General features: G+C 45.3%; 1 protein-coding gene across 1 annotated transcript in view; it reads left to right on the top strand.

The window, feature by feature from the left end:
- The window catches only part of leprotl1 (leptin receptor overlapping transcript like 1), a 120,894-nt gene that overhangs the window by 90,805 nt on the left and 5,373 nt on the right, over nt 1–24,716 (top strand). Inside the window, exons 2-3 of the mRNA XM_060846411.1 lie at nt 5,390–5,465; nt 19,086–19,272. Of these exons, the coding sequence (XP_060702394.1) occupies nt 5,390–5,465; nt 19,086–19,272 (263 nt within the window). The remainder of the gene's footprint in view (nt 1–5,389; nt 5,466–19,085; nt 19,273–24,716) is intronic.

Here is a 24,716-nt window from a genome sequence, read left to right on the forward strand (position 1 = left end):
CCAAACACACCGACCCCCCATCACACCGACCCCTCCATCACACCGACCCCCCCTCCATCACACCGACCCCCTCCATCACACCGACCCCCCTCCATCACACCGACCCCTCCATCACACCGACCCCCCCTCCATCACACCGACCCCTCCTCCATCACACCGACGCTCCATCACACCGACCCCCTCCATCACACCGACCCCCCTCCATCACACCGACCCCCCCCATCACACCGACCCCCCCCTCCATCACACCGACCCCCATCACCCCGACCCCCCATCACCCCGACCCCCCATCACCCCGACCCTCCCTCCATCACACCGACACCCCCCTCCATCACACCGAACCCCATCACACCGACCCCCCTCCATCACACCGACACCCCCTCCATCACACCGACCCGCCCTCCATCACACCGACCCCCTCCTCAATCACAGCGACCCCCCTCCATCACACCGACCCCCCATCACACCGACACCCCCTCCATCACACCGACCCGCCCCCCATCACGCTGACCTCTTCTCCATCACACCGACCCCCCTCCATCACACCGACCCAACCCCCCATCACCCCGACCCCCCATCACACCGACACCCCCTCAATCACACTGACCCCCCCTCCATCACACCGATGCCCCCTCCATCACACCGACGCCTCCATCACACACCCCCCTCCATCACAGCGACACCCCCCTCCATCACAGCGACACCCCCCTCCATCACAGCGACACCCCCCTCCATCACACCGACGCCCCCTCCATCACACCAACCCCACCATCACAGCGACCCCCCCACCATCACACCGACCCACCCTCCATCACACCGACCCCCTCCTCAATCACAGCGACCCCCCCACCATCACACCGACCCCCTCCTCAATCACAGCGACCCCCCCCCATCACACCGACCCCCCTCCATCACACCGACCCCCATCACACCGACACCCCCTCCATCACACCGACCCGCCCCCCATCACGCTGACCTCTCCTCCATCACACCGACCCCCCTCCATCACACCAACCCCCCTCCATCACACCGACCCGCCCTCCATCACACCGACCCCCTCCTCAATCACAGCGACCCCCCCACCATCACACCGACCCGCCCTCCATCACACCGACCCCCTCCTCAATCACAGCGACTCCCCCATCACACCGACCCCCCTCCATCACACCGACCCCCCCATCACACCGACCCCCCTCCATCACACCGACCCCCCCATCACACCGACCCCCTCCATCACACCGACCCCTCCATCACACCGACCCCCCATCACACCGACCCCCCCTCCATCACACCGACCCCCCTCCATCACACCGACCCCTCCATCACACCGACCCCCCCTCCATCACACCGACCCCCCCTCCATCACACCGACCCCCATCACACCGACCCCCATCACACCGACCCCCCCATCACACCGACCCCCCCATCACACCGACCCCCCATCACACTGACCCCCCCTCCATCACACCGCCCCCCCTCCATCACACCGACCCCCCCATCACACCGACCCCCCTCCATCACACCGACCCCCCTCCATCACACCGACCCCCCCTCCATCACACCGACCCCCATCACACCGACCCCCATCACACCGACCCCCCCATCACACCGACCCCCCCATCACACCGACCCCCCCCATCACACCGACCCCCCCATCACACCGACCCCCCCCATCACACCGACCCCCTCCATCACACCGACCCCCCCATCACACCGACCCCCTCTCCATCACACCGACCCCCCCTCCATCACACCGACCCCCCCTCCATCACACCGACCCCCCTCGATCACACCGACCCAACCCCCCAACACACCGACACACCCCCTCCATCACACCGACCCCCCCTCCATCACACCGACCCCCCATCACCCGACCCCCCATCACACCGACACCCCCTCAATCACACTGACCCCCCCTCCATCACACCGACGCCCCCTCCATCACACCGACGCCTCCATCACAGACCCCCCTCCATCACAGCGACACCCCCCTCCATCACAGCGACACCCCCCCTCCATCACAGCGACACCCCCCTCCATCACAGCGACACCCCCCTCCATCACACCGACACCCCCCTCCATCACACCGACGCCCCCTCCATCACACCAACCCCACCATCACAGCGCCCCCCCACCATCACACCGACCCGCCCTCCATCACACCGACCCCCTCCTCAATCACAGCGACCCCCCCATCACACCGACCCCCCTCCATCACACCGACCCCCATCACGCCGACACCCCCTCCATCACACCGACCCCCCTCCATCACACTGAACCCCCCTCCATCACACCAACCCCACCATCACAGCGACCCCCCCACCATCACACCGACCCGCCCTCCATCACACCGACCCCCTCCTCAATCACAGCGACCCCCCCCACCATCACACCGACCCGCCCTCCATCACACCGACCCCCTCCTCAATCACAGCGACCCCCCCATCACACCGACCCCCCTCCATCACACCGACCCAGCATCACACCGACACCCCCTCCATCACACCGACCCGCCCCCCATCACGCTGACCTCTCCTCCTTCACACCGACCCCCCTCCATCACACCGACCCCCCCATCACACCGACCCCCCCATCACACCGACCCCCTCCATCACACCGACCCCCTCCATCACACCGACCCCCCATCACACCGACCCCCCTCCATCACACTGAACCCCCCTCCATCACACCGACGCCCCCTCCATCACACCAACCCCCCCATCACAGCGACCCCCTCCATCACACCGACCCCCCTCCATCACACCGACCCCCCTCCATCACAGCGACCCCCTCCTCCATCACACCGACCCCTCCTCCATCACACCGACCCCTCCCTCCATCACACCGACCCCCCCATCACACCGACCCCCCTCCATCACACCGACCCCCCCATCACACCGACCCCTCCATCACACCGACCCCCCCCCTCCATCACACCGACCCCCTCCATCACACCGACCCCTCCATCACACCGACCCCCCATCACACCGACCCCCTCCATCACACCGACCCCCCTCCATCACACCGAACCCCCCTCCATCACACCGACCCCTCCATCACAGCGACCCCCTCCTCCATCACACCGACCCCCCCTCCATCACACCGACCCCTCCTCAATCACACCGACCCCCCCCATCACAGCGACCCCCCCTCCATCACACCGACCCCTCCTCAATCACACCGACCCCCCCCATCACACCGACCCCCCTCCATCACACCGACCCAGCATCACACCGACACCCCCTCCATCACACCGACCCCCCCCCATCACACCGACCCCCCATCACACCGACCCCCCCTCCATCACACCGACCCCCCCCCATCACACCGACCCCCCCATGACCCCCCATCACACCGACCCCTCCTCCATCACACCGACCCACCCCAACATCACACCGACCCCCCCATCACACCGAGCTCCCCCATCACACCGAGCTCCCCCATCACACCGACCCCCCCTCAATCTCACCGACCCCCCCCATGACCCCCATCACACCGACCACCTCCTCCATCCCACCGACTCCCCCCTCCATAACACCGACCCCCCATCACACTGACCCCCCTCTCCATCACACCGACCCCCCCTTCCATCACACCGACCCCCCTCCATCACACCGACCCCCTCCTCAATCACAGCGACCCCCCCCAATCACAGCGACCCCCCCACCATCACACCGACCCCCTCCTCATCACACCGACCCCCCTCCATCACACCGACCCCCCTCCATCACACCGACCCCCTCCATCGCACCGACCCCCCTCCATCGCACCGACCCCCCTCCATCACACTGACCCCCCTCCATCACACTGACCCCCCTCCATCACACCGACACCCCCTCCATCACACCGACGCCCCCCCATCACACCGACCCCCCCGTAACACCGACCCCCCCATCACATTGACCCCCCCATCACACCGACGCCCCCCCATCACACCACCCCTCCATCACACCAACCCCACCATCACACCGACCCCCCGCCACCATCACACCGACCCCCCCTCCATCACACCGACCCCCCCCAATCTCACCGACCCCCCCATGACCCCCCATCACACCGACCCCTCCTCCATCACACCGACCCCCCCATCACACCGAGCTCCCCCATCACACCGAGCTCCCCCATCACACCGAGCTCCCCCATCACACCAACCCCCCCTCAATCTCACCGACCCCCCCCATGACCCCCATCACACCGACCACTTCCTCCATCCCACCGACTCCCCCCTCCATAACACCGACCCCCCATCACACTGACCCCCCTCTCCATCACACCGACCCCCCCTTCCATCACACCGACACCCCCATCACACCGACCCCCACCATCACGCCGACCCCTCCTCCATGACACCGACCCCCCCATCACACCGACCCCCTCCTCCATCACACTGACCCCCCCATCACACCGACCCCCCCATCACACTGACCCCCCCTCCACCACACCGACCCCCCTCCATCACACCGACCCCCCCATCACACTGACCCCCCCATCACACCGACCCCCCCATCACACCGACCCCCTCCTCCATCACACTGACCCCTCCATCACACCGACCCCCCCATCACACTGACCCCCCCTCCACCACACCGACCCCCCTCCATCACACCGACCCCCCCATCACACTGACCCCCCCATCACACCGACCCCTCCCATCACACCGACCGCTCCTCCTTCACACCGACCCCTCCATCACACCGACCCCCCTCCATCTCACAGACCCCTCACCCCCCCCACCCTCCATCACACTGAACCCCCCCACATCACACCGACCCCTCACCCCCCCCATCCATCACACTGTCCTCTCTCCACCATATCGACCTCTCCCCCATACCCTAGTATCCCTTCCCCCCTCCATATTGCACTGTCCCATCCCTGTGTTTCACAACATTTGCCACCCCATATCACACCATCCACCCCATCATATCATACCATCCCATCCCCCCATATCTCACCATTGCCTCCCCACCATATCACACCAGTTCCCCCCCCCCCCCCCCCAGCACGCAATTCCTACCCCCCATCTCTGGCCTCTTCCCCCCTGCATCACACCACTCTCTCCCCACATCTCAGGCCATCCTCACCCCATATCACACCATTCTCTTCCTTGCCCAATCTCACCAACCCCTCATTCCGTTTAATTGGCCCAGCCACTGCTCCACATGGTCTCCTGAAAGTGCCCTATGCCAGTAGATTTTCATTTTTAATCCTTGAATTGGAGAACGGTTTGCAAGCAGCAGTAATATTTAAGCTGAATAATTTCCAAGCCTTACTGGCTTCAGCATCTATTCTTTAATGATCAGATGTACCCTATGTAGTTCGCTGGAAGTGTGTAGTGCATTCACAAACTGGTTGGTTTGGTTACTATTTGTGTTTTGTCTCTATTTTCCAGCGTTGATCAGCCTATCATTTGGCGGTGCCATTGGACTGATGTTCCTGATGCTTGGATGTGCCCTTCCAGAGTATAAGTAAATAATAAGTACTCAAATAAAAGCAAAGAACTTGAATGCTGGAAACCTGAAATAAAAGTAGAAATTGCTGGAACACCTCAGCAGATCGGGCAGTTTCTGTGGAGGGGTAAACTGAGTTCATGTTTTGAGTCCAGAATGACACTTTGTTGGAATTTCTGGATCACGGTGAACTTGAAACATTAATTCTGGTTCCTCTTTTCACAGATACTGCCAGCCTCTCTCTGACAGTTTTAATTTTTCCAAAATAATAATACTTTGTTTTTGGCGCTAATCCAGATGTCACATCCTCTCTCTTTTAACACCAAAACTGAACATTACTGACTTTATTTCTTGTAGGAAAGAATAAAAGTCGTGAGTAAAGATTAAAGATGGGTTTTAAGGGAATATAATTCTGGTTTGCATTGTAAATTGTTCCAAAAATAGTTGTATAAATAGTTGAGATTTTCAGTACGTGGATAGGAAAGGCTTGGCGGGAATGGGCAGGAGCAGGCAGGTGGAGCTGGTTTAGTTTGGGATTGTGTTCAGCATGGACCAGTTGAACCAAAGGGTCTGTGTCCATGCTCTATGACTCTATTTATAGGTTATTCGTAAATGTTATAATTCTTGTAATCTGTATCTCTGTTTGATGACATGCTTTTTTTTTGCCTGTTGTTGCATGTAAGGGAAGGACTAGGTAAGGAAAAGTAGTTCACTTCAGAAGAGATTTGAAAATATACTAACAAAGACCAATTGAACGATGAGGGCCATTTCTGTTTTGTAGGTTTTATTAAATTTCTACAGTAATGGAAGCCATGACATCCACGTTCCAAGAGACAGACGAAACTGAGCTAAAAATGGATTAGATTAGATTCCCTACTGTATGGAAACAGGCCTTTCGGCCCAACGAGTCCACACCGACCCTCCGAAGAGTAACCTACCTAGACCCATACCCCTACCCTATACTTACCCCGAACTAATGCACCCATCACTATCGGCAATTTCGCATGGCCAATTCACCTGACCTGCACATCTTTGGATGGTGGGAGGGAGCCGGAGCGCCCAGGTGAAACCCACGCAGGCACTGGGAGAATGTGCCAACTGCATACAGACAGTTGCCCAAGGCAGGAATTGAACCCAGGTCACTGGCACTGTGAGGCAGCAGTGGAAGGAAGTTATACATAGAGCTGATTGACATGGGATGCTTTGGGAAATAGTATCTGGGCCTATTGTTACCAGTTATGTACATTAAATAGGAGTTGGGGATTGGAGTAACCTCTCCAAGTTTGTAAGTGATACCAAATTGAGGGGAACTATGAGCAAGGAAGAAGCCAATAAGATGCAACAGCTTAGTGGGAAATAGAAACAGATAAAGCAAACAATGGTTTGTCTGATTATACTGGATTTTCATGCTTGAAGTATGCATGGTGGGGCAGACGGTATGTTTCTCGGAAGTTTTCCTGGTTTTTCCTTCAAGGAGGATACTGACAGGTTGGGAAGTTGGGTCAAAGATTCTCAAATACCTGTAAATGAGGACAAATACAAAGCTGTGAGATTGGAAAGGAGCAGTAAATGGTATCAGATTAGATTACTTACAGTGTGGAAACAGGCCCTTCGGCCCAACAAGTCCACACCAACCCGCCGAAGCGCAACCCACTCAGACCCATTCCCCTACATTTACCCCTTCACCTAACACTACGGGCAATTTAGTCAGGCCAATTCACCTAACCTGCACATTTTTGGATTGTGGGAGGAAACCGGGGCACCCGGAGAAAACGCAGACACGGGGAGAATGTGCGAACTCCACACAGAGTGTTGCCTGAGGTGGGAACTGAAGGCTAGTGTATCAACAAAGCAGGAGGAATGCTGTTGAAATGGATACACAACCATATATAAAGTATGTGGCAGCAGGAAAGAAAGCTATTGGGCTGTATGGCAATAAAGTTGAGCATGGGCCCCAAACATAAATCCACAGAGACTCCAGAGCTAAAGGAACAGCTGGAGAAGTCATTTATGGTTGTGATGTGCAACAAATCAGAAATATAGTCTTTTCCAGGGTAAGCCGTGAGGTAAATGGAGCTGAATTTAAAAATAAAAGTTTGATAGGTGGCTGGAAGTGTGTTGTGAGAAAGAGGTCTGAGCTGGCATTTGTGAACAGTGGAAACAGGCTGAGCAGCAAATAGACAATCCAATAAGAGAGGACAGGAAGACCTTTTTTTGTTGGAAGAGTAGAAATACATAGAGGATGTATTTCCAATACTTTTCATCTTTAGTAGCAGGTTTGGACACAAAGAAGTGCTTAAATAGAGAGAGCAAAGGCCGTAAAGCCATCTTGGGGGTCTTGTAGCAAGAGACAGCAAATAGTTATAAGGATCTGGCAGTGGGGATCAAGGTTCCAAGTCTAAAGATCTAATCAATGTGAAGGAATCTGCTTGAAAAGAGGCAAAAATAACTCCATGAAATTCCAAAGCATGAAGTGAAATTGGAAATGGCTACTTGTCAAGCTGGTAAAACTGCTTGTATTTAAAATAATTACAGGTTCAAAACATGAGGGGCATGGATAGGGTAAATAGGCAAAGTCTTTTCCCTGGGGTCAGGGAGTCCAGAACTAGAGGGCATAGGTTTAGGGTGAGAGGGGAAAGATATAAAAGAGACCCACGGGGTCTATATTTTCTGTACATGTACATCTCAATGCTGTATAATGCAAAAGGGTGAAACAAATATCTAAACTTTTAAAATTTCAAAAGAAAAATAAGATGGAGAATGATCAACAAAATTTTCATATACTAAAATAGTAAGTCTTCATGATTAAAGTTTACCAAAAAAAAGATTTGTGGACTTTGTTTTAATATACTTCATTCATGGGATGTGGGAATATGAGCTGAGCCATCCTTTATTGCCTTTGAGAAGGTGGGTATAAGCCAGCTGCTGCAGTTGATCTGGTGTAGGTGTTGTTTCTTGTCATTAGGGAAGGAGTTTCTGCTTTTTGACGCAGCGATATTTCCATTCCTTTGTGTCAAAACACTGACACTCCTTCCTTACTGGAATTGAGTGTATACCTTCGCCAATTGGACTATAGTAATTAAAGAAGGCAGCTCACTGAGTTATAGTTTTATTGTCTACTGCAGAGATCTGAAAACTGATTCTTGGTGACCCTTCCAATTTAGTATTAAATGAGAACTGTGCTATTGGATGCATTGGCTTTCAAATGAGACTTTAAGCTGAGACCCTGTCTATCCCATCAGGTTGTGTAATATACCCCATGGCATTATTTGAGGAGAAGTGCAGTTCTTCCTGATACCCAGGTCAACATTTGTCTCTAGCTACCATTAGAGCCATAGAGATGTATAGCATGGAAACAGACCCTTCAGCCCAACCTGTCCATGCCGACCAGATATCCCAACCCAATCTAGTCCCACCTGCCAGCACCCAGCCCATATCCCTCCCAACCCTTCCTATTCATATACCCATCCAAATGCCTCTTAAATGTTGCAATTGTACCAGCCTCCACCACATCCTCAGGCAGCTCATTCCATACACATACTACCCTCTGCATGAAAATGTTGCCCCTTAGGTCTCTTTTACATCTTTCCCTTCTCACCCTAAATCTTTGCCCTCTAGTTCTGGACTCTCCCACCCCAGGGAAAAGACTTTGTCTATTTATTCTATCCATGCCCCTCATAATTTTGTAAACCTCTATAAAGTCACCCTTTAGCCTCCGACGCTCCAGGGAAAACAGCCCCAGCCTGTTCAGCCTCTCCCTATAGTTCAAATCCTCCAACCTTGGCAACATCCTTGTAAATCTTTTCTGTACCCTTTGAAGTTTCACAACAACTTTCCGATAGGAAGGAAACCAGAATTAAACGCAATATTCCAATAGTGGCCTAACAAATGTCCTGTATAGCCGAAACATGACCTCCCAACTCCTGTATTCAATACTCTGACCAATAAGGGAAAGCATACCAAACACCTCCTTCACTATCCTATCTACCTGCAATTCCACTTTCAAAGAGCTATGAACCTGCGCTCCAAGGTCTCTTTGTTCAGCAACACTCCTGAGGACCTTACCATTAAGTGTATAAATCGTGCTAAGATTTGCTTTCCCAAAATGCAACACCTCACATTTATCTGAATTAAACTCCATTTGCCACTTCTCAGCCCAATGGCCCATCTGGTCCAGATCCTGTTGTAATCTGAGGTAACCCTCTTTGCTGTCCATGACACCTCCAATTTGGTGTCATCTGCAAACTTACTAACTGTACTTATGCTCGCATTCAAATCATTTATGCCACCTGCCCTGCCTTATTTCCCAAGAGTAGGTCAAGTTTTGCACCTTCTGTAGTAGGTACATCCACATACTAAATCAGAAAATTGTCTTGTACAAGCTTAAGAAATTCCTCTCCATCTAAACCTTTAACTCTATGGCAGTCCCAGTCAATGTTTGGAAAGTTAAAATCCCCTACCATAACTACCCTATTATTCTTACAGATAGCTGAGATGTCCTTACAAGTTTGTTTTTCAATTTCCCTCTGACTATTAGGGGGTCATCCCTTTCTTATTTCTTAGTTCCATCCAAATAATTTCCCTGGAAGTATTTCTGGGAATATCCTCCCTCAGCACAGTTGTAATGCTATCCCTTATCAAAAGTGCCACTCCCTCTCCTTTCTTGCCTCCCTTTCTATCCTTCCTGATGCATTTGTATCCTGGAACATTAAGCTGCCAGTCCTGCCCATCCCTGAGCCATGTTTCTGTAATTGCTATGATATCCCAGTCCCATGTTCCTAACCATGCCCTGAGTTCATCTGCCTTCCCCTTGCATTGAAATAAATGCAGTTTAATTTATTCGTCCTATCTTGTCCCTGCCTGCCCTGACTGTTTGACTCACTTCTGTTCTCAACTCTACCAGTCTCAGATTGATCTCTTTCCTCACTATCTCCCTGGGTCCCACCCTCCTCTGCCCCCTCCTCCCCCCCAACCCCCCCCCCCCCCACCTGACTAGTTTAAATCCTCCCAAGCAATTCTAGCAAATTTCCCTGCCAGTATATTAGTCCCCTTCCAATTTAGGTGCAATCCGTCCTCCTTGTACAGGTCACTTCTACCCAAAAGGGATTCCAATGATCCAAAAATGTGAATCCTTCTCCCATACACCAGCTCCTCAGCCATGCATTCATCTGTTCTATCCTCCGATTCCTGCCCTCACTAGCTCGTAGCACTGGGAGTAATCCAGATATTACTACCCTTGAGGACCTCCTTTTTAAATTTCTGCTGAATTCTCTGTAATCTCCCTTCAGAATCTCAACCTTTTCCCTTCCTATGTTGTTGGTTCCACTGTGGATAATGACCTCTTGCTGGCCCCTCTCCCCCGTGAGAACATTCTGCACCCTCTCTGAGATATCCTTGATCCTGGTACCAGGGAAACAACACACCATTCTGCTTTTTCTCTGCTGGCCACAGAAACATCTGTCTGTACCTCGGACGAGAGAATCCCTTAACACAATTGATCTCTTGGAAACCAATGTACCACTCGTTGCATTAGAGGCAGTCTCAATACCAGAAACTTGGCTGTTCGTGCTACATTCCCCTGAGAATCCATCACCCCTACATTTTCCAAAACAGCATACCTGTTTGAAATGGGTATGTCCACAAAAGACTCTTGTCCTAGGTGCCTACCTCTTTTACCCTTCCTGGAGTTGACCCATCTCTGTGACTGTAACTGAGACTTCTCTCCCACCCCCCCCCCCCCCCCCCCCCGCCTTCCTATAACTGCCATCCATCACATACTGTTGCTGTTGCAAATTCCTCATTGCTTCTATCTGTCTCTCCAACCGATCCACTCGATCTGATAAGATTTCCATCCAACAGCATTTATGGCAGATATAATCCGCAGTAACCCTTAAACTCTCTTTAAACTCCCACATCTGACCAGAAGTGCACGTCGCTGCAAAGACCATTTTTGCTCCTTCACAATCTACTGACCCAGAAAATAACACCGTCTTATTCCTCTACAAAACACTGCCCCAGGTTAAATTAATAGTTATGGCTTATATTTTAAGTTTAATCAAGAGACTTATCTCCAAAAATATATAATCAAGAAAGAACCCACTGTACTCACTAATACAGCCTTTCTCTTGGACAGACTTAAAACAATAATTAACTTATCTGATTCTGTGTTGTGAACTTCGCCCAAACCAGTTCCTCCAAGATTAGTTGTGAAATTCACTGTTTGTTAATTTTCCCAGATGCACTCCAATGCCCAGCGACACATGAATTTAAAAACAGCAAAGGCAGTTACTGTGCAGGTTGTCTCTCTCTCTCTTTCTCTCTCTGTCCTGCACTGATCACCTTGTTTCTGGAAACTTGCCCTGTGAAAATTATCTGTCATATCTCCTGGGATTTGATGGTGGCTCCGTCAAAAATGGCTGTAAAGCACTTTAAAGTTATCCTGAAGTAACGAAAGACTACAATATACATTCAATATTTTTATTTTTCAAATTTAATTCTGGACCCATGTATCCATAGGAGTTGTATTGACACTTTGCAACAGCATTTTCATAGCCCATTAACTTCAAAACATAAAACATTGTTATTTTGTCAGCCTAGGCTGGATTTGAATTAGAAGGAAGTTAAACAACACTCTGCCATCTAATTCTCAAAACTTGAATGATATTTATTGATACTTAACATACACATTGGGATGCTACAAGTATGTCACAAACCTTGCAAAATGTTACAAAGTTAATGTAGGAAATCTGGGTTCTTTTTTGGGCTACATTGGTGTAGGATCCTCGAATGTATAAGAAATAGTTTCAAAGTTGGACACACTGGGAACTTCGTATGACTATGTTAAAAGAGATTGGAAACAAAAAGATCAATGTTAAGAATAAAAAGTCAGTGAAGAACAGTGTTGGATTAATGTTATGTCAAGTTTAGAATCATTTGGCACACAAGGAAGCCATTTTGGTCCTCATGCCTTTGCAAGCTTTTTGAAGAGACTACTATTAGTAGCACACCAAGCTTGTTTCCCTAGTATGGTACTTACTTTTTTCTCCATTTTTCAATAGCAATCCAATGCCCTTTTGAGAAAATCTGATTGAATCTGTCACATCCACCCTTTCAGGCAGTGCATCCCAGATTATCATAATTCACTGGAACATTTTATCTCCATACTGAGATTTTTCTAATTAATTTAAATCTATCATCCAACCCTGTGCTAGTAGAAACGATTTTTCTCCATCTAATCTTATCAAAACTCTTCATTGTTTTAGCACAACTGTTAAATCTCTCATTAACCTTTCCTACTCTATGGAAGATCATCCCAGCTCCTCCAATCTTTCCATGTAACTGATGTCCCTCACACCTGATGTTATTCTAATAAATTTTCTCTGTACCAATAACTTGGCCTTTCTAAAGTGTGGTGCCCAAGATTGGATGCAATAATCCAGCTAAAACCAAAACAAGTGTTTTTTGCAAACATTTAGTGTATCTTTCTTTAGTTTGTGCTTCTACATATTTGACCGGGAAAGATTTATATATGTATGCCTCCAGGTTTCTCTGATCCTATGCCTCTTTTAGAATGATTCCATTTTATTTATAAGATGCTCATCAAATTTCTCATCCAAAATGTATCACTCCACACTCCATATAATGCGTTTCATCTATGATGCATCTATCCGTTTCAGTGTGCATAGGTCGCCTTGTAGTTTGCTGCTCTCCTCTTCATATTTGACTACACTATATTCATCTGTAATGTTTGAAATTATGCATTGTGTCCCCAAGTCTAAATCAATAGTATGCAAATGACACCAAAATTGATGGCGTAGTAGACAGTGAAAAACATTTTCCAAGATTACAAAGGGATTTTTATCAAGTGGGTCAGTGGGCTGAAAAATGGCAGATGGAGTTCAATCTAGATAATGTGAGATATTACATTTTGGTACAACAAACAAGGGTAAGGCTTATACAGTTAATAGTAGGGCCTTGGGTCGTGTTGTAGGTACCTAGGGGTGCAGATACATGAGTCTTTGACATTTGTGTCACATGTAGACAAAGTAGTTAGAAAGGCATTTGGCACTCTTGCTTCCATTGCTCTGTCCTTTGAGTATGGGAGTTGGGAAGTCATATTGAGGTTGTACAGGACACTGATGAGGCCTCTTCTGGAATACTGTGTCCGGTTCTGGTCGCCCAGTTATAGGAAGGATATTATTAAGCTGGAGAGGATTCAAAAGAGATTCACCAGGGTGTTGCCAGATATGGAAGGTTCAACTTATAAGTAAAGGCTGAATAGAAGAGGTCCTTTTTCACTGGAGTGTAGGATAATGAGAGGAGAGCTGATAAAATTTATAAAATAATGATCGATGTAGATAGAGTGAATGATAGTTGTCTTTTCCCTAGGATTGGGGATTTCAAGACTGGGGGCACATTTTTAAGATGAGAGGGGAGATATTTACAAAAGACATGAAGGGCAAATGTTTTACTCAGAGGGTGTTTCATGTGTGGAATGAACTTCTAGAGGAAATGGTTGAAATGGGTACAATTACAACTTTTAAAAGACATTTGGATAAGTACACGAATAGGAAAGGTTTGGAGGGATATGAGCCAGAAGCATGCAGGTGGGGCTAGTTTATCTTGGGATTATGGTTGGCATGAACTGGTTAGACTGAAGGGTCTGTTTCTGTGTTGTACAACTCTTGACTCTGTGATGAATAGCAACATTTCTAATACCAACTACTGAGGACACCATGCTGAAAAAACAATTGGTCACTTATACTGTCCTTTTCTCAGCACTAATCTTATGTCTTTGCTGTAATTTGAGTTGCATCAGCTTCAAGTTTTGTAGTATGTCCATTATGCACAATATTAAACAGGTTTGACAGTCTATGCACACATTAATTATGTCATCCTAATCATTTCTCAGTTACTGCATTGAGGATATTAAGTAAAGTTTGTCAGAGATGATTTTCCATTAGCAATCTATATTTGCTATCATTTATTAACCAAATGTCATTGAATATTGTCTTGGATTATCATCAGTCGAAGTTTTCTTACCATTGGCAAGACTGCCTGATTTATTTCTGTTCCCATTTTTGAACAGTGGAAGCAGCAACCCTTCATTCCCAGGGACCGTTCTTGTGTCCAAGACAAATTGGGAGATTGTGGCAAAAGCCTGTGCTATATCCACACTTGCTTGATTGAGCACCTTGGGTGCAGCCCTTCCTGATTGTTTGACTTGGAGTACTGCCAAGCTTCTAATTACCTCCTTGACCTATTTTCATCCTATTTAATTTTCTCTTCCTTTTTTCTCCTTTTATTACGATATTGGCAGCACTGTATTCTTTGGAGAAAGTGAGGACTGCAGATGCTGGAGATCAGAGATGATAGTGTGTTGCTTGAAAAGCACAGCAGGTCAGGCAGCATCAGAGGAGTAGGAGAATTGATATTTCAGGCATATGTCCTTCTTTAATAGACAGCTGTGAAGACCAGAATTTTGCTGAGGTGCCAAAAATCCTCCGTCTGGGGCTGAAAGCAGGTGATGGCCTTGCAATTTTGAGTGGTGGGACCCACCTGCATTTTATAGGTGATGACAATTAAGTGACAATCAAAAATACAGAGAAAATGAATAGTCTTTAATAATATAATGTGCTTAATTCCCTTTTGTGCTGTTAACCAGAAAAATTATATCATAAACCATTTTTTAATGCTGTTTCATTTCAGATTAATTCTTTGGTTATTCATAAAGATGTAGCTTTGGAGTCCTTTCCTTAGTCCCTCAGCAGAATGGTTTAGGTTCTTTCTGAACTGCCAGCCTTCTAAATTCATACTTTCCATTGAAATATCCTCACTTTGGTTTTTTTTCCCATAACTATTCTTGTCTATAGTTAAAAATCACATAACACCAGGTTATAGTCCAACAGGTTTATTTGGAAGTACAAGCTGTTGAAGCGCTGCTCCTTCATCAGGTGGTTGTGGAGTATTCTTGTCTAAGCCCAATCTTAATGTCATGCTGTTGTTTATTTTTGCTCCTATTTTCTGGGATGAGGTAGACTTGTCTGGTTGCTGATGCAGTGAAAACTCAGTGTAACTAGATAAGCATTATCTAGAATGATAGGAATAACTGCAATCAGTGTATCTGGTTTGTTCTGGTATTCCTTCAGCTAAACCTCTGTACAATAGTCGTGTTTTCTTTTAATTATATTTTCTCAATTATTTATTAAACACCCTTTGATATAATAGTACATTCTCTTCTTCAGACATTTCTTGTGGTAAATAGGAAAGGAATTAGACCATTCATCTCTTTGAACCTATTCCAATGTTCTATTAGTTCATGGCTAATGTGTCTGCTAACTTTTTTTTAAGCTTGCCTTTATTTGATATCGTGATGTCTTAATCTAATAAAATATTAGTCTTTGTAAACTTAAATTATCTCAGTGTCCACAGCCTTTTAAAAGTTTTACATCTCCATTAGTTTATGGAAATTCACTTCCTGGTTTCATTTCCACATGAGCTAGTGCGATATGTCTTTGCCCTGGAATTTCCAAAAGCAGGAAATTGTTTCTCTATGTCGACCCAAGCAAATCCTTTTTTTAAAATACCTTGATTAGGTCAGCCATTTCAACATTAGGGAGTACAAACCGGGTTTGTACAACCTGTACTCCTAATTTACTCCTTTCAACTGTGAAATAAATCTGGATGATCTGTGCTGTGCTGTACTCCCTTCAAGGGCAGTACAGTATAGCTTTTCAGAAGTTTGGTGTCCAAAGTTTACTGGAGTGCTCCAGCTGCGATCTGACTAAGGCTTTGAATTTTGTATTCCTCTCCATTGAGATAAAAGACTTAGGGTGGGAATTTCCCAGCATGCACCAAGATCAATCAACTCAAATAAGAGACAGAGGCCTGCCATGTGAGGAACAGATACTTGCCTATGATTTTTCCCAAATTGTACAGTGGGAAGCATGTGGGCTTTCAATAAGAAGGCTTCCCGTTTGAAAGCAACAGCAGGATGATGTGGATGCACGGTCTTTCCAGCTTATTTAAACTTTCTGAAACGAATAAAAAAATCTTTGTGGTTAGGTAATCATGATGGAGAGTGTGTCCCTCAATACTACATGCCACTGAGGGCCACTAAGCCTGCTTGGAATCTTGATAACTGATCGACGGTTGGGAAACTGCCTTCAAGCATCAGCGATATTCTTGGCTGCTTGTGGGGAACTAGAGGTTGACAATCAGCATTACTGAATCTTTTATATAGGTCACTTGGCTACAGTAGTACTGGCAGCATTGTCATCTGTCCCATTCCATCTTTGGGAAAATGGCCTGGGATTGGAATGTAGTTGGGGAGCCACCTTGCAGAACAGTGGCACTGTTTTCACTGCCAGTCTGCCTCCTCGCCCAATTCTGTTTTACTGAATGTAGTTCAATCCAACATTCTATTATCCATTCTAGTTGTGTTTTTGTACTTGGGGGCTTGCTTTCAGTGCTAGATACATGATACAAGAGTACCTAAATCCTTCTGATCCTCCATAATCCCAAACCATTCACTATTAAAAAGTTATTCTGATAGCTCCAAAGTGGCTAATCTCCCACTTTCTCCCATATAATCCCATCTGTTCTTTGTTTGCCCATCCAGTAATTTTTTTCTTTGTAATGTGTGCTTCCCTTTTCACAACTTAATCTGTTAACCCAGTCTCATATACAAATTTGCACATACAGCTCTCGACTGTATATGCACATCATTACCACGTATGATTAAAAGTTGAGAACTTAGTAAAGTTTCCTGTCAAACCTCACTTGTCATACCCCACCAACTAGAGAGCTTTTGCTTTATTTCTATCTCTTACATTGTGTCTAACTGATGTTAGATGTATATAGGCAGTGTCTGCAATGGACTTGTTATTGAATAATACACCAATGGCCCTTTCACTAAAACAAGTTTTAAATTTTTTTTCCTATCCTCTAAAATACTTATTAAGCCTCTCTGCCAATCCCTCATTTTTTCAAATGCAGAATGTTCCAAAATGTTTGGTCATGTTTCTTTTATGCTGTTTCCTGAATGTTCTCCTATCTACAAACATTAAATTCTACCTACTTTGTCAATCAAAGCCAGATTTGGCCAGGAAGCAGACTGGTCCATAATCCATTCTAAGATGTTGCTTTTTGTATCTTTCCAGCTAATTTTAGACACAACAGTATGTAAACTATTGTAATTGTAACTACAGAAAGCCTCAGTAAATTGTCTGTAAATATCATTCTCATTCTTTCTTACTTTGCTGTATAATGTAACATGAGACTTACTGTTAACCTGAACGCCCATTGAGATTTAGTGCAGAAATTTGAAGCCTGTATTATAGTGATACGTATAACTGACATGTAGGGATATGAAGGCACCTAAGCTGACACTGTCTGTCTGAGCTGAAATGAAAGGCTGTAGGTGCCGAGGGTGTTTATTTTGGGTATGAGCATTCAGAAGCTTAAGGAGTATAGTTAAAGTGAGTCTCTGGATCAAGGGAAATTAATTCAGATTGGTTGCAGAAGGTGTGTGTGGAGAAAGCGAAAATGAGTATAAGTAGTCAAGCTTGTGAAATTGTAAAGAACATTGGATACAAAATAAAATGTTGTCATGTTTCAAACTAGTCCAGTTGGTAGCAGTGATTATTCCAGTTCCATATTCCTAGTGGTGTTGACTGTTTAGATGTATGTTATAGGCAGCCATCGTCTATTCAACTTTATTGATGATATTAGTGTTTTCCCCAAAGGAATTTCCCCAAAGTTTTTGCTATGGGCTTTTTGCCTTTCCTAGCATGTAATATTACTGGTGTTTACAAGGATGGTGGACTGTCTTAATGGGAGGTGTGAAGCATTGGCCTCATGGTATTTTCTTATCTTTTCCTTTCTATGTAACTCAGGAAACTTTACTGGTATAATGAAATCTTTCTTTTCCATGGCAAGGATTATATTCTTAATCAGTAGGGCCACCTTACATTTTTATGAATTTGTAGCAGGATGTTTATAGTTTCAGTTATTAAAGTTGCCATGTCATATCCTTCCACTGTAATTAGTGACTCTAGTTTTCTCGTTTGTACATGTGTGTAGAAGAACTGCAATCCTGTTTTTTTTCTTTTTGTTCTCATTTTTATTCTCTTTGCTATTCTCATCAACCTCTCTATTTGCCCCAGGTTATTTTTCCCATTGCCCCTTTGGAATGGCAATTTTGGAATAGTTTACTACTTCACTATACAGTACTTGTATTTAATTCTTTTATTTATGATTTGCCCCTCCATCAGTCTTGCTAATTTAAGCATTTGCATCTTCCATACATATTTCTGTGTAGCTGAGATGAGCAATTTTGCATGCTTATTTTATGTAATGGCTAAAGGCAACTTTAGCTGTTGATTTTCACTGAAGCAGTGTTTTGGTAATTACCTACACTGATTTGAATTGCAGTGATTAAAATTGAGATTCAATCTGTAATGCAAGGGGCAGCACAATGTTATGAACTAAATGGAGGATCATGTCAGAAAATACCATCAACTGGTTAGTCAGAAAGGGAGTTTCAACGGCTTAATGTGTGACTGCTTTTGGTTGCATCAATATATGTGTCTTAAGCTTCATCTGTTTTTCTCTTTCTCTTTCCTGTTTCTCTTGCAGCAAATACTGGCCATTGTTTGTTCTTTTCTTTTACATTCTCTCTCCAATCCCATACTACATAGGAAGGAGAGTAGTTGATGACACTGATGCAGCAAGCAGTGCATGTAAAGAACTTGCCATATTTCTCACTACAGGCGTAGTCGTCTCAGCATTTGGGTTGCCTATAATTTTTGCAAGAGCACAACTGGTGAGTATCATTGCCATATTACTGTACAATATGGACTTTGAACAGTTTTGCAAATGGAGGGGAGAAGTAACAGCTAATATTTTTTATTAGTAGTTACTATATTTTAAAATGCTGACCAATATCTTGTCCTGGGCTTTGCAGTACTTTGCAGTCAGTGATAGAGCAGTGGTGTTTGCTGCTAAGTATACTGAGAAACAAAAACTTGTATAGTGTGTCAGCTGCAGTGAGAACTTTACTTGTCTGCAGTATTGCCCACTAATGAAGCAGTTTGAGAGGTCTGTCAACAAGATGCTTTGTCACACTCCTCCCTGTGTCACAAATTGAAGGCGTGTCTTTTACGGTCAGTCTTCAGCTCAAAGGTAAGTGAGTGGTTTATTATGGTGTTGAACACTTTTTTTGAAAATAATCTTTCTTCAGTGAACTTTTAAAACCTGTTAGGAGCAGCATGGTGGTTCAGTGGTTATCACTGTTGCCTCTCAGGTGACTGTCTGTATGGAGTTTGTACGTTCCCCCTGAGACTGTATGGGTTTCCTCTGGTTGCACTGATTTCCTCCCACAGTCCAATAGCATGCAGATTAGGTGGATTGGCCATGCTAAATTGCCCTCAGTGTACAGGAATATACAGGCTAGGTGATTAACCATGGTAAATCTGGAGTTATGGACATAGGGTGGGGAGGTTGGTCTGAGTTGGGATACTCCTCGGAGGGTCTGTGCAGATTCACTGTGCTGAATGGCCTCTTTGCACACTGTGGAGATTCTATGATTCTGTTGGAAATTATAGATATGTTAAAACTTTCAAAACCTGGTGACTGTTCCATAAGAATATCTTGGACAAGCTGCCTTGGTTTAAATAGAAGCTGAGAGTCTTTAACAAACTTGAAACATTTTAAACATATGAAAAAAAACATTGTGATAGTTCCACAAAATGCATCCGACTCTTTGCCATGCTAATATTACATGATTTCCCTTCCATTCTCTGCTACTTTGGAACTTCACTGGAATGATTCTGGGTGAATCAGAAGGTTGATCCAACCCCATCCTCCTTCAGTTTTCAAATGTGCAGAAACAAAATGTTCATAAGGATCTGATTTACAATTGTTACTATACCACTAACAAAAAATGCCTAAGGCGCAAGAGCTAATCCTTCAATTTGGAATTTGCCTAAAGATTAATTTTCCAAATTGATGTTGCCTTCAATAGAAGTGAAACAAGTGATCATTCAGACTGGTATCAATAATGCATTTTCTACTTACATTATACATAGGTTCTTTGTTTTTTTTGTGGTTATTTCTTAACTTGAGCAAGTAGTGTTCATTGTTACACATTTAGCTTAACACTAATAATCTTTCTCTTCTGACCAAAAAATGAGAAATGGTTCAGTTTGAATGAACTTGTTCTACCTTAAGGACGGACACCATTTCTACCTCAGTTATGATTAGTTAAGGCTGAGTGTTTCAGTATTCAAGTGATAAAATACACTCCGTGTATTCCCACACTATATAGGGAGGAGTCTACTTTAAACCACATTCTTCTTTCAGAATTATTCCCTTTTTATCTGTCTCTATTTAAACGTATGGTGAGTCAGTGGCATAATGTTAATGTCTTTTGACTGGTAATCCAAAGGCTAGTATGTTCAAGTCCTACTATGCCAGCCGATTAAATTAAATTAAATTAAATTAATACAGGCAGACGGCAGGTTACAAACAGGTTCCATTCCTGAGAATGTTTATAAGTTGATTTGTATGTACAAATCAGTTCAATATATAATATTTATCTGTAAGCAAACATTCAGGTCAGATCCTTAAAGTTATTAGTACAATGGGATCTTGTTCATAAGTGTGAGCATCCCTAAGTTGGATGTTCATACTTTGGAGATCTCCTATAAGTGTGTTTCATGTGGGAAATTGCTGCCAGTCCGTAATTGCTCTTGAGAAAATGGTGACGGCTGCTTTCTTGGATTGCTGCAATCCTCAGGGTGAAGGTATGCTTACAGTGCTGTTAGGGAGTTCGCAGCAATATAGAAAAACTGGCAATATAGTTCCAAGTCATTATGCAGTGATTTTGAGGGGAACTCAGTGATGGTGATTGGTGATCTTCACAATTTGGTGGTGAAACCTAAGCAAAATTATCTGGAGTAGAGCATTAACTCATTACTTTCTCAAATCTTTCAGATATGACCCCATTTTGTGACTTGAAAATTGTCACGACTCCTCATTGAACTGGGTTTAGGGGCTGAGTAGAGGCCTGGTTGAGGAGTGGTGGGAGGGGGGTGGGCGGGTGGGGTGGATGCAGCTGTCGTTACTCTGATAGAGTTCCACAGTGGCTATTGTTGAATTAACTTGCAGCACCAAAATCTCAGCCCACGACACCAGTTGGGTTCCGACCCCCACTTTGAGTACCCCTGCATTAACCACTGTAAGCATCTTTTGTGTTGTAATAAGTTCTCAAACACGTTATGCAAGGAAGGATTGGTTCCAATTTAATATCATTAAGATTTATCTAGAAATAAACAGTTAATTTAGGGATTTGTAGATTCATGTGCATTTACAGAGAAAAGAGAAAGCTATCTTGTCTCTCTGTTTCTTTTTTAGTTTGTGTTCACTTCAAACTTATTCTTCATGTGTGAGCATGACAATATTACGAGCAGATGAAGTTGTCATCTCTCATCTGGTTACCTCTCTTCTCGCTCCATTTTAATTGACATGTTAGTTTTACTGACTTTGTTTCTAATACTTTGTGTTTCTTATTATTTTTATTTCTAGTCCCATTATTTCCTTCAAGGTCTCTTTTGTTTGATCCAAACAATACTTCCTCCTCAAGATTGCTACTGTACACTCTATTGTCTCTCCATCATACTTACTTTCTTCCTCATTCCCTTCACAAGGGTGATTTTTTTGATCTGATTTCCCATATGTGCTAACTAACCCTTGCCGGAAGCATGGTGACTCTCCGGTTAATCTCACCACTAATCACCTGTCTTTAATGAGAAAGCAGCTCCGGTTCTCTAGGACTGTGGCAACTTTACCACCACCGTGAACCAACTGCAATTTCCATATTTGCATTTGAGTTTAAAGTTACCTGCAGTACTGTGCTAACAGCTAGTCTGGAACTTGGAGCAGGAGGCTTTCCTCTGGCTGAGACACATTTTAAATTCACAAAATCATAGAATGGTTACAGAAAAGAAACAGACTTCAAATCCATGCTGGCACACTCTTCATGTGATCCGGGTCACGTTGTTTCCCCTTATTTTGATTTTTGTGTAGAAGACATACCTGTATAATTTTCTGCATTGTTGGGTAAATGTCAGTGTTGTGGCTGTACTGGTACGGTTTGACTAGAAGCATGATGAATTCTGGAGCACAAGTCTTCAGTGCTGTTGCTGGGAGGTTGTTGGGGCCCATAGCTTTTGCAGTGCCTTCAGTCATTTTTTTAATATCACTTGGAGTGTATCAAATTGGCTGAAGAGTGGTGTCCATAACCTGGCACTTCTAGCTGGAGATTAGTTGAAAACATTTCAGCTTTACCATTTGCATTGATGTGCTGGGTTTCCCCATCATTGAGAATAGGGACCTTTGTGAAGCCTTCTCCAGCGAGTTGTTAAATTATCCACCACCATTTATAACTGAATATGGTCAAACTGATGAGCTGAGATCTGATCTATTGGTTGTGGAATCACTCAGTCCTGTTTATCACTTACTGCTTATGATATTTTGGCTAAGGAGAGGTGTTTTAGCTGCACCAGAATGATTTCTCATTTTTAGGTATTGCTTTGTGCTGGTTCTGTCATACCATCCTATTCTTTGTATTAAATCAGGGTTGAAACCCTAGCTTAATGGTAATGGTAGAGTGACAGAGATGCTGGGCCATGAGTTTGAAAATTGTGATGGGAATACAATCCTGCTGCTGATGGCCCTCAGCTCTATCTGGATCCTGAATTGTTAGATATGGTCAAAGTCTAATCCATTTGTAATAGTGCTAAACAACAAATGGGAGAGTATCCTCTGCACGTACAATATAGTTAATCTGTACAAGGAATTCACTCCTACTGATACTATCATGATGGATACATCCACAGCAGGTAGATTAGTAAGGATAAAGTTAATTACTGGTATGTCTTACTCTCGTGTTGGCTTCCTCACCACCTGCCACAGGCTCAGTCCAACAGTTATGTCCTTAAGGGCTAGACCAGCTTGGTCACTGATGCTGCTATCAAGCTGCATGCTTGGTGATGGACATGGAAGTACATTTTGTGCTCTTGCCACCCTCAGTGCTTCTGTGGTCATTATCAGCAGACTGTTTCCTTGCTCATGTTTGACTTGATACTTTAAGACTTGGTGAGGTGTAGAGTCAATATTCAGGACTCACCAGTAATCTTATGCAAGGAACTAAATAATTGAAAGAAAAAATGTCACGGCTATGGAGAAACAGCAGGGAGCATGGGACTAGTAATATGAAAATTACTAAATGGTTTACTGTGCTGTATCATTCTCTGGCTCTCTGTAATTTTCCACCCCTGAGAGTAAGCAAACAAACAAAATAATATGTTAGCTTACAAAAGCAAAATGCTGTTAAGTTTGGAAATCTGAAATGAAGACGAAAAATGCTAAAAATACTTAGCATGTCTGACAGCATCAATAGAGAAAAAAAATCATCTTTCAGATCTATGACTTTTATCAGCCCTGAGAAAAATCGGATATGTAATAATTTTGAGCAAGTGCAAGAAGGTGTGGCTGGGAGATCAAGGGACCAGAAGATGTCTGTGTTGGTATGAAAGATGTCATAGCTAGCAGCCACACAAACAAACCAATGAAGTAAATGGGAGGGGAAAAAAACCAGATAAAGTGAATTTGGAAGTTGTGATTTAACATCATTGAAATCAGTATTGTGCTCAGACAAAAGACAAGCTGCTGTCAAATCTGCTGAGTATTTCTGGTATTTCCTGCACTTGTTGATTTTTATCTCGGTCATACAAGGCCATAAGACCTAGGAACAGAAATTAGGCCATTCAGCCCACTGTGTCATCGCCGCTATTTAATCATGACTGTTAAGTTTCTCAACTCCATTCTCCTGCTTTCTCCCCGTAACCCTTGATCCTCAAGGGCCAATCTATCTTAGTCTTAATTATACTCAATGACCTGGCCTCCACAGCCTTCTGTGAATTCCATAGATTCACCACTCCTTAGTTGAAGAAGTTTCTCCTTATCTCCATTCTAAAAGGTTTTCCCTTTAGTCTAAGGCTATGCCCTCAGGACCTAGTCTCTCTGACCAATGGAAACATCTTCCCAAAATCTACTCTGTCCAGGCCATTCAGTATTCTGTATGTTCCAATTAGATCACCCATCATCCTTCTAAACTCCATCGAGTCTCAACCCAGAGTTCTCAAATGTTATTCTCATGAACCTCCTCTGAGCAGGCTCCTGGGCGAGTACATCCTTCCTAAGAAA

The sequence above is a fragment of the Hemiscyllium ocellatum genome, chromosome 2, assembly GCF_020745735.1.
Source record: "Hemiscyllium ocellatum isolate sHemOce1 chromosome 2, sHemOce1.pat.X.cur, whole genome shotgun sequence".
Classification (NCBI taxonomy): domain Eukaryota; kingdom Metazoa; phylum Chordata; class Chondrichthyes; order Orectolobiformes; family Hemiscylliidae; genus Hemiscyllium; species Hemiscyllium ocellatum.